This window comes from Orycteropus afer, unplaced genomic scaffold (assembly GCF_000298275.1).
Source record: "Orycteropus afer afer isolate SDZICR_OR568_19922 unplaced genomic scaffold, OryAfe1.0 scaffold00011, whole genome shotgun sequence".
Classification (NCBI taxonomy): domain Eukaryota; kingdom Metazoa; phylum Chordata; class Mammalia; order Tubulidentata; family Orycteropodidae; genus Orycteropus; species Orycteropus afer.
The window spans coordinates 6951343-6963342 of record NW_006921598.1 but is presented as its reverse complement, the minus strand read 5'-3'; the positions used below and the strand labels follow the sequence as shown (position 1 = coordinate 6963342).

The 12000-nt window shown below is 37.9% G+C and overlaps 1 protein-coding gene across 1 annotated transcript in view; it reads right to left on the bottom strand.

Moving 5' to 3' along the window:
• The window catches only part of MAP3K7 (mitogen-activated protein kinase kinase kinase 7), a 117546-nt gene that overhangs the window by 41170 nt on the left and 64376 nt on the right, over nt 1-12000 (bottom strand). The window contains exons 8-11 of the mRNA XM_007950771.2: nt 9985-10115; nt 7619-7700; nt 2876-3006; nt 2216-2345 (exon numbers count right to left, since the gene is read on the bottom strand). Coding sequence (XP_007948962.1) covers nt 2216-2345; nt 2876-3006; nt 7619-7700; nt 9985-10115 — 474 coding nt within the window. The remainder of the gene's footprint in view (nt 1-2215; nt 2346-2875; nt 3007-7618; nt 7701-9984; nt 10116-12000) is intronic.

Below are 12000 nucleotides of genomic sequence, written 5' to 3'. Positions count from 1 at the left end.
ACATAAAATTATTACTATAATACCACTAGGTGTTTTAGGACAGCAATCAGAATCTGTTAGGTCTATCTTGAATGACATTCCTGAAATAAAAAAGGTTTCCCAAAGTGTAAGGGTATGGCCGTATGTGCATCATCCATCTGGTATTACAGAGATGACTCTGCTGCACAGAAACACCTGTGACTTCTGGAGAAGGATGGCTAGCTAGTGGCTGGCTACCTAAACTCAACTTTGTAGGTTCTAAAGATCCATTTGTGAGGCAATTCCCTGCCAATCTCTGTTTTTCCCCTCCTTTCTTAGCAATAGAACCTTGAGTTTCTTTAGACAAGAGAGCAACGATCCACTCTATCCTTGAAGCTATGCATAGACAAGTGACGATATTACATTGTCCACTGACAGCTAGGTGGGAATTCTTAGGTAGGACCTTCTAGGAAAACTACTTGAAAGATTTTGGGTAGGTGCTCTTTTGCCCTTCTCCTCCTCTCCTTGTTGCTGCCTAGACTATTGATGTGATGACTGGAACTATAGTAGCTATCCTGGACCACAATGTAACTTTGAGAATGGAAGCTACATAGTAGGGACAGTGGCAGAGGGAATACCTGGAGCCCAGTTCCCTGATGACCATGGAACTTACTTCCAGAGTTGTTAATGTGTGAAAAATACACTAAATGTATTAAAGGCACTGTTATTTGGAATATTCTGTTATATCTAACTGATTCTTACACTACCTGATAAATTCAATAAACATGATTAGTTGACAATAAGTACATACAGCACAATGGTCCATGATACCACTCAGAAAAAGTATTACAATGAGAGTCAAGTGTAATTTCTTAAAAACAGTATTTTTAATAAGAGTTTTTTTTTTTTTTTTAATTAAAAATAAACTTGTAAATAACCAAGCCCAGACCACCTTTTTTTCCTGAAAAGAGAGCCACAAAAATGAGAACATTCTATTTAGGGAAAAAAAAAAGACCTAAAAAAACCCACTTGATTAGCTAAGCTTTAAAAATATGTGTATATATATATACATATGTACACGCAAATACTTATGGACATATACATGTATACACATATGTCATTAAATATGTGTATATATATGTATGTACACGCAAATACTTATGGACATATACATGTATACACATATGTCATTAAAAGACTAGAGATAATACATAACAGTGTTAAGTGTTTATCTTTGGGTGGGATAATTATGGGAAGTTTTTATTTGTTTACAATTCCACATATTCTACAACAAAAATGTATTTACTCTTATAATCAGTTTCCCTTCACCATTGGGAGAACAAAAACAATACTAAAAACTTAAATTAAACCAGTATTACTAAAATGAAGCCTGGTTAGAAAAAGAGGTTAACAGTTCACTCAGGTAACAAAACATGTAGTTGCTTTTGTGCTATTTCTTTCATGATTAATCATTTTAAGAACTGACAAAATGGAACATAACTATTTTTCAAGATCCAATAAAATTACTATGAACTTTTCTTTTAGGTTAAAAGAACTAACCTCCACCACCTTTACTCTTTGTGCCACTGCAAGGAACAAGGAGTAGACAGTAAGGCCAAGCTAAATCATATGTGGATGTGGAATATACTGCTAGCTTCAAAACAGATATTTACTATCATTTGAGTTCAGCACAAAATTTGAGTAGAATCACTCAAAATCTTCCAAAGGCAAGCAACCTTCTGTTTTTGACAAAATTTTAATTTTTCACTCAAGACTTTTCAGCACACATTTGAGTTAAAAGAACTACATTCAACAAAATCTGATTAGGAAGGCATATTTTATGATCTAAATAATTTTTACAAATCATACTTTCCTTATTTAGAATTTGGGATAACTATTGCTAGAAGTTTTAACCAAAAACCAAACTCACTGCCATCGAGTTGGATCCGACTCATGGTGACCCCTCCTTGGGTTTCCGAGGCAGTATCACTATGGAAGTAGACTGCCCAATCTTCCTTCTGAGGAGTGGCTGGTGGGTTTGAACCGTCAGTCTTCTGGTTAGCAGTCAAATGCCTTAGGCACTATGCCACCAGAGCTCCTAGCAGCTTTAAAGTGTATTGTAAACCTACTTCCTGCTTTAAGAAATATGAGACACAAAAAATCCTGGTATCCTCATTACAAAAACAACAGAAACTACCACGACCAAATGAATTACATACATTTTTCACTGCCACTGAGCCCTTTAGTTCATTTTTACCTGTGGTTGCAGCTATCCTTGCTTCTATTTCAGACATGTCAGCACTCATCCTCTTGCCCTCCGAGGTTGGGGGCAAGCTCTCCACACTGCTCCCACGGGAAGCACCCAAGCTTAAACGTCCAGATTCACTCTGTCAAAATTACAGGCCCATCTGAATTAATAGAGGTCCTTAGCTTTAGGAATCCTGGTCAGCCTAAAAGGAGGAAGATGGCAACTGGGATTCTTATGCCACCTGTTCTGCTCTGAAAAGGAAAGTTTGTAGGGAGAGGGGAGCTCCAGGGTAAGGGAGAGTGAGGTGGAGATACTGCCATTATGAAAGGGCAACAACTAGAATTGGGAGTTAAATGCTCCAATTATTAGTTAACTTAATACCTTCGACAAGAGTAAGAAATAACTTCTTAGAATATTTTTAAACCAATGATGGCTAAATAAATAAATCTAAACAATATGAAATGACAGATTTGACACAACTTCTTTAGCTGGGTAGTTGTGCAGCCAAAAAAAATATCCATTTTACATTTTAACCAGCAAGCATTAAAGTGGGAATGATCATACGAAGGGAATAATGAAAGATGGTGAATAATTAATTTCAGTTAGTACAATGTTTTGACTACTGGTAAGGTTACCACACACGTTTATTTCTAAAAGAACATTACAAACCTGTTGCTTTGCCTGATTTTTCAATAATTTTGACTCTAAGCGTTTAATAGTATCATTTGTAGCAGGAACTTGCTCCATGTTAGTGTCACTTTTATTACTGGTATTTGTAGAAGTGATGTCCATGAATGAGCCTACGAAAGTAAAAATATTTATGACTACAGGTAGGGAATAACACAAAATGCTTCACTTACTGATATACAATACAAATTCCTTTCTAAGTATAGCAAGGTATGAACAGAAATAAGATTTTTCAAGATAGATAAGAAATTAATCATAGTATAACAAAACATTTACAAAAGCTAATGAGATACTTGAACAAACCTTTTTTAAATGAAACTTAAAGATGGCATAAATAGAGAGCCAAAATGCCAAATCAGTCCTCAGAGTCAAATAAATATGATGCTTTCAAGGATGATGGGAGGGGTATTGGAAGAGGAATAGGGTATTCATACATTCAACAGATATTTATTAAGTGTGCACACTCTATGTCAGTTGTGATAAAGTTGTGAATCAAACAGACAAAAGTCTCTGACCTCACAGAGCTAACATTCTAGTTAAGATGACACACAATAAATAAGCAGAATACACAGTATATTACATAATCATAAAGTGTTTAAAAGGCGGGGAGGATGGTAGATGGATTGTTGTAATTTCACCTGGGGTAGCCAAGAAGGGCTCACTGAGAAGGTGAAATTTCCTTCTCTGAAGTAAATGAGGCCCACATCATATGGATCTCTGGGAGAAGACCAATGCTGGCAGAGGGAACAACATGTGCAAAGTGCTAAAGCAAGAGTCTGTCTAGCAAGTTCCAGGCATCATGAAAAAACTTGGTCTGAATGGGGTGGGTGGTGTGTAGGCTGTGGTAAACAACAGTCGATGACTTGAACAGTGGAGATGGTGAGAAGAGTTTGGATTGTGGACAGATTTAGAAAGTAGACATCAATAGGATTTGTTGAGAGATCAGATGTAAGATGTCAGAAAAACGGGAGTAAAGAATATCTTGAAGGTTTTTAGCCTGAGCAAGGAGAAGAACTGAGTGCCCACTGATAGAGAGGAGTGACTCTCAAGCAAGTATTGGGAGCTCAGTTTGAAAAATGTTAAGTTTGAGATATTTATTAGATATCATGTAGGCAGTTAGATACATGAATGTGGACTTGATGTCTGGGATTGGGAAAAATATCTTCAGCAAATATATGGTATATGAAATCATGATATTGGATGAGATCACCAAGAACATAAATGTAGGTAGATAAGTGAAGACATCAAAGAACTGAGTCCTGGGCACAGGACATTTAGAGGTAGGAGAAATGAGACATAACTAGGAAAAGTAACTGTAACAAGTAGCCAAGATGTAAGATGAAATCTAAGTTAGCATGGTTTCCTGGAAATCAAGTGAAGAAAGTGCTATAAAAAGGAGAGAGTAATGAATTGCATCAAATGTATCAATCATCAAACAAGGTAAGAAGTGATAACCATCCACCAAATTTAGTAATGTGGCTATCACTGCTAACGCTGACAAAAATAATTCTAGATTATTTATTTATTAATTAGCAGTGTGAGAAAAGCCTGAATGAACAGGGCTCAAGAAAGAATGGGAAAAGAGAAGCTAGAGAACGTAAATACAGATTATATATGCTATGGGACTGACTCAATAGAAAGGCTAATGCTGGACAGAGTGAGAATTGCTGGGAAAAGCAGATGGGATGCAATGCATAAGTAGGAGGATTGGCCTTTGGCTAGGAGCTTGGATGGTTCAGGCACAATACCAGAACAGAACATAGAAGAGGTGGGCACAGATGCAAAGAGATGGGGCATCTATAGCAGCTCTTGGAGGCCCACTTCTGATTGGAATTTTCTTATTTTATGTTTTAGCCTTTCTCCTCAAATTTGAAAGCAAGCTCAAGGTCAGCTTAGAGGGACAAAAAGAGATGAGTTATTTGAAGTTTGAGGAGAAAGGCTAAAGCATAAAATAAGTCATCTAGGAGAAGAGAGAGTGAATGAACTAAGATGTAGTAAAATTTCCAGGAGCATGAAATCAATTGGGGCTAATGAGCATGTGTGGTTCCAGCCCCACTGAACGGCACTGGTGCAGGCTTGGAGTAAGCTGAGTGCCGGATTTAATTAGGCTTGTGGTTTTTCAGCTAAGTCAGAGAGAGGCTACAAAGCAAGGATTGTGTGTAAAGGAATTTTACTGATTGACTGTGGAATTAAGTGGAGCGAAGGAGGAAGGAAAGATGACTGAAGATCACTGAAAAGCAAAAAGCATGAAAGGACTGAAGGTCACAGTATGGAAACAAAGAGAGGGTTTGGAGGTAGAGGTAGAAGCAAGTGATGGAATTTTTTTAATTCTTTATTTTTTTAAGTTTTTATTTTTCTCTTTTAAGAGCTTGTTTTACATTTAACGTAATGCGTACATTTAGTTTCATTCCCCACTCGTTATGTCCAACCCTAACCCAGTCTCCTCCCCTCCCTAACCTGCAACCCTCCCCATGTCCCTCATAATTATGCACCCCTATTTGTCCTGCAGCATTGGGAAAGTCAACTGCGAAGGAACTGTATCAAGTGCTGAGGAGCAAGGATATCTCCTTGAGGACTAAGGTGTGCCTGACACAAGCCATGATATTTCCAATCGCCTCGTATGCATGTGAGAGCTGGACAATGAATAAGGAAGACCAAAGAAGAGTTGATGCTTTTGAGTTGTGGTGCTGGCGAAGAATGCTGAAAGTACCATGGACTGCTAAAAGAACTAACAGATTTGTCCTGGAGGAAGTGCAGCCAGAATGCTCCTTGGAGGCAAGAACGGCCAGACTTCGTCTCACCTATTTTGGTCATGTTGTAAGAAGGAACATTCCCTGGAGAAGGATGTCATGCTTGGTAGGGTGGAGGGTCAACAAAAGAGGGGGAGGCCTTCAACGAGATGGATTGACATGGTGGCTGCAATGATGGGCTCAAGTATAGCAGGGATTGTGGGGCTGGCACGGGATCGGGCAGTGTTTCATTCTGCTGTGCATGGGGTCGCTATGAGTCGGAAACGACTCGACGGCACTTACCAACAACAACAACAATTTGTCCTGCATTTCCTCAGTTTGAATGTTGGTCCTCTGGTGGGTGTCCCATGGTCTACTGCTCTAAGGGATATATTACCATTGAGTGTGTGCGTGCAGCATCCTGGGTTGAGTGGTCTGCGTGTACACCCTGTTAACTATTGGGCTGAGGACCCACTCTCGGGGGTGAGTTTTATTCCAGGCACCGAATGTATTTCACGGCCATAGTACTGGGAATCTCACCAGATTTCATCTGACCAGTAATTCTGGTCATCATTGAGTTTTTGGATTGTGTTCCACGTGTTCCCTCCCACTCTATCCAGGATTTCCAGATTTGATCCTTTCCTGAGTGGTTGGCATTGGTAGCTAGGCACCATCCAGTTCTTCTGGTCTCGAGGGCCATCATGTCCTAGGGCTGATTGCTTCCAAATGCCCCCCTCCTTTTTTTGCATTCTTCTTCACTTCCGACGCTAGGAGACCATTAGCTGCATCCTAGATGGCTGCGTGAAAGCTTTTAAGACCCCACTCGCTACTCACCAATGTAGAATGTGGAGCAACACTTTTATGTATTTTGTTGTGCCAACTGAGTCTGGTGTCCCCCAGTACTATGGTCCTGAGGTAGATCTACTGGATCTCTCACCCATAGTGTTGGGATGTCTGTGAGGGATTACTGTGTCTGTCTTCTATTGTTTCTGTAAGGACTGCAGGTATTTTGTATCACTGGTGTCTGTGTAAGATTAGCCTCAGCTTAATCTAGCCTTGGTCCAGAGTAGACCTCTGTTTGCTGACCCCCATATGATCATCTCAGCCATTTATGTGTTTATCTGTATAGCCTAGTGTTTGGTGTTAATGGCAATGTGGTATTGTGGACACATTGGTTATTATTAGCATCTGTCGTCTATCTCTTATGTGCACAGTTCGGTGTCCTCTCATTTCCCAATGTTATTATGGTGGTCATATATTCTTTCCATATATCCCTCCCCCTACTCACATCAGCATGTAGATCCCAACTAGCCCGAAATTAATCCCATCTCTTCCCTCCCCATCCCGGTAACCTACTAGTGAGTTCTCTTTCCCAAGCAAACCCTTCTCTGTCGTTTTACAGTAATGGGCTCATACAGTACTTGTCCTTCTGTGATTGACTTATTGCAAGTGATGGAATTTTGGAGAAATTCACAGAATTCAAAGCAAGTCAAAAGATTTTCAGTAAAATTAGAATTTGAGAATAACTAGCTAAACAGTAAACCAGCCTCAAAATAAAATTCTTCTTGAAGGAGTGGTGGGGAAATAGACTAGTAAAAATATATGCCAGTAAAAATGAATAAATGTGTTTAACTATACTTATTTACAATAATTTCTAATACTATTTGATTTAGCTGTATATACTAAAAACTGTTTTTCAGATTAAAAATGGAGTTCACAGCAATATAATATCCTATTTCTTTATACACAACTATGCAAGAATTCCAAGACTTGGAAGTAAGTAATAACTGTAATCTGGGTAACTTCATGAAGAATGATGCACCTGGAAAGTCAAACCGCACTGAAACATATCAAATGAAGAAATTAAAATGCAAATGGGGACACTAGTCACTACTTCTTGATTATAATTTCATGGAAATTGAGACTACTCTGGCCCCCCTTCTCCTCAAAATGGAAAAAAAAAAAAGGTTACTCCTCTTTCACTCCATCCATTTACCTGTACTGGTGGCAGAGTTGCTCTGTCCTTCATCTGAATACTGACAAGGATACTGTAAAGGCTCATCTGCTCCTGGAAAGTACTATATATAAAAAAGTAAATCACAATTAAAATTTTCTTTAATATAAATCAAATCCTATTAAAATTAACTTGAAGAGTAAATCTGAATTATTTTCTTGTCATGAAATTTGCTTATAGCAAAGATGTTTATTTTCCCTAAGGCATATACTAAATTTGCAGGAACCCTAAGTTTTTTTATTTTACAAAGATGATGATAATGTTGCCTCTTTTTAATTTTAAGTGCTCCACCCCTTTTTTTTATGTACCTACCTAAGCATCTAGTTTACATGGAACCTAGATGATCTTGAAGAAAACAGCAAATACTTTCTAGAGGAACATATCAAACAGAATAGTATCACTCCTTATAATTAGATGAAATACATTTATATCGTCATTGCAATGACATAAGCTTTCAGGCTGTTGCAGTGATAGCTACAGCCTGACAACTGAGACTGCTGCACCACAGGTAATTGTTAGAACTAATTTTTAAAATGTGACAATAGACTGATTATGGATGTCCCTCTATAACTTGAAGATATATCAGAAATATTTGCTAGACAAAAAAAATTAGGCATTTAAGGGATAGAAAAAGGTATTCTCAAATTACCTAAGTCTGTATAAACACAAATACAGTTTGAATAATTTCCCCCAAAGTTAAAACATCCCAAAGGTATAACTTATCTGTCTACAGAGACTAACCTGTTTTCTTACACATGTATCTTTAGGGCCTAGGGTTTTATATATAGCTAGTACACATATATTACTTAAGCTATTTTCAATAGACAAACCAAACTAAATCTCTGACCACTTGAGAAATCACAGTGACAGCATATCTTAAGATCCAAGAGCTAAATCCTGATTAGTCTGTATTTGAAGAGAATTCTTCTTTTGAACAAACTGTTCTGAAATTCAGGCACTGTCATATGTGTGTGAACTTTTAAAGTTAAGGTACTACATGACAGATTTTCTTAGTGTACCAAAACTCTAGAGGCCTAAAATATTTAAAATAATTCTCAAATTATTAAACAATGATAATGATTTTAAAAAGGTTTTATCTAAACTCAAAAAATCAATAAATCCTAGAATAAAATTTAACCTGTTAATGGCAAATGAAAATATGCAATGAAAAATACACAAGTCAGTTCTCAGTATTTGCAGTACTTATCGCCTATAAAGCGAATACTGAACACTGAATTAGCAAATACCCCCTGCTCCTAGGGGCAATACTGGAAGGAAGGTTGGGCAATCTACTTCCGTAGTGATACTGCCTCGGCAACCCAAGGAGGGGTCGCTATGAGTCGGGTCCGACTCGACAGCACATAACAATATGTAACCTTATTTTATGTGTGTTTCTGTTTAAACACAACTTGTTTAGTATATATCATTGATTTATTAACATTGAATGCATACCTGAATGATGCTTATCTAACACAATATTTCCTCCACAAGGCATATTACAGCCTTCTTGTACATAGGAACACTAGACAGCACTTCAGCACTACACTTGGGGGTCATTTTAAACAACAAACTCACCAAAAAAAAAGGACAAAAATGCCAAAAATTTGGCATTAAATAAACTACAAAAAGGATATTTGTTTACAGCATGAGATCTGAGACAAGACAGAGCATCACCTTGTTCCACCTCTTGGAATGTGTGCATCGGGTGACTCAAATTTTTTTGCCTCTGAGTATATATGTGAATGACTGTGAAAGCACCATGAGTATTAATTTTGGGTTTACAATTAAGTTTTGGCAAATAGGTGAATTCACAAATATGGAATCCACATAAAAAAAAGGACTAACTCTATTTCCACAAAGTGAAAAATCACTTAAATATGTCTAAGAATGTAATCTCTCTACCACTCTGCATAAATGATTGAATGCTTGATGAAAATCTGTACCAAATTTAAAATTTACTTAAACTAGTATTATATTAGAAGCATAAGATATGTAAATCTTGTAAAGGCTTTAGATATCATCTAATTCAGCTTCTCTCACTTACAGACGAGGCAACAGGCTGAGAAACAAAAACACTGGTTTACAGTGTTTGGTGGAGTAAAAAACAAGTGCAGAAACCTAGCCTAGACATCTTTCCATCACAAAGAACTATTTTATTGTTTTTCAAAATAACAATTCCACATCTGATTATGAGTAATGCATGCCCATCTAACTAGGAAAATATAGAAAAGTATAATGCAAAAAAAAAAAAAAAAAGCCATAATGTTCCCTTTATTTTCAAACTTCATTAAAATTCAGTAAATATTAAATTCTCCTAAACCCAAAGCCCCTCAAAAGAAGGATTATACCCGCATCAAGTGAGTCATTATTTTCACAATTTCTTCCATAGAAGGACGTTGAGAAGGATCCTTAGACCAACAACGAGTCATCAGGCTCTCAATGGGCTTAGGTAAATTTTTGATCAGTGGTGGTCTAGTACCTACAATTGAAAAATTAGAGGACAAGAATGTATTTACCCAAAGAATGACTTAAATTTTCTGTATGTACTTCTAAAACAGAATTTATTTTACAGATATCGTAATTAAAGATCTACATTCTGGAGAAATAAAAGTACTTTTTAAAAAATCTCCTCTACGTTAACATTTATTCTATCTATATATACTTTCACACAGGGGACGCTATACCTTTTCAAAAGTTAAAATTTTTATAATGTGTGTAAAGGTAAAGGAGCTCTGGTGGTTTAGTGCCTATGGCACTTGACTGCTAACCAGAAGGTTGGTGGTTCAAACCCACCATCTTCTCCTCGGAAGGAAGATTGGGCAATCTACTTCTGTAAAGACTGGGCAATCTACTTCTGTAAAGATTTAGCACCTTGGAAACCCAACGGGTGTCTCTATGACCCGGAATCAACTCAATGGCACTGAGTTTGGTTTTTTCAGTTTCTTGTAAGTAAAGGTAGGGAGCTCTGGTGGCATAGTGCCTAAGGCGTTTGCTCACCAGAAGGCTGCTGGTTCAAGTCCACCAGCCACTCCCCAGAAGGAAGACTGGGCAATCTACTTCCGTATACTGCCTCGGAAACCCAAGGAGGGGTTGCTCTGAGTCAAATCGACTCGACGGCAGTGAGTTTGGTTTTATACTAAAGGTAAGACTGAGATTTAACCATGGGCATAATCAGTCCTAGCGACTGGTACATCATCCAATCTGCAGCCTAGACAACTATGAGACAGAAGAACTAGATGGTGCCCAGCTACCTATGTCAACCATTTGGAAGGGGATTTATGTAGGAGATCCTGGATAGAGAGGGAGAACAATGTAGACAAAACTCAAAAGCATTTGGAGAAAACAAAAAGGGGGGCAGGGACCAGTTTTGCTGGTCTGATAGAGCCTGGTGGAACCACTGAGACTAAGGCCCCTAGCTGCCCTTCAGGTCTGGAATTGAACCCACACCTGTGGCTTCCAGCCAAGCAAAATATAGGCATATTAGTTGAACATTTACCTGAGGTAGATACACTCCTTGGAGAGAACAATTAAGGGAGAAAGAAGGGCTGCTTATGCATAGGGAGACAGTTCAGGGGCAGGAGTGCATGAAGGGATGGACACAGGGAAGAGGTAATTATTGGGAGAAAGTGGGAGGGGAGCTGTTGCATTGTGGTAAATTGTGGTCAATGTTATGAGACAAAGTGTATGTGAACTGCTGTATGGAAAGTGAATTTGCTCTGTAAATTTTTACCCAAATCACAATAAAAAATAAATTAATTAAAACACACACACACACACACACACACACACACACACTGATTAAGATTTAACAATATTGCACTTGTTATAAACATTCTTTTAACAAATAATAATGGCTCATTATATATTTACTAGGAAAAATAAATGATGGTTTGAGGAAAACCTTATCTGAACTATGCCTTCAGATTCATGGCAAAAATTTCAAATGCATCTGAAAAACTCATCTATCTGAAAACTTGTCAACTATGGTGTTATACTGACTGACCACCAAATGATCTTTTTGGGGAAGGGAGATATTTTGGCTGCTAAGAGTCAGTCATTTCACAAACTGAAAACTAACAACTCTTGTGAAATTACCAAGACTGTAACATTTTTTAGTAAACTCCTACTCATGATCTCAAATATAATGAGAGCTTTGCCATTTACTCAACAAGTTCTTTTATTCTTTACTTCCATGGCTATGGTGGTTATGATGTGTATCAACTTGGCTGGGCCTGGTTGAGTGGCTGTGCAGCTGGTGGTAGTTAGTCCCTATGATGAGACTGGCAATCAACTCCATGGTGGAATCTACCACAAGCAGCTGAGTAGCTGCCTTTGGGATGTGGTCTGCTTCCTGTATATAAGGA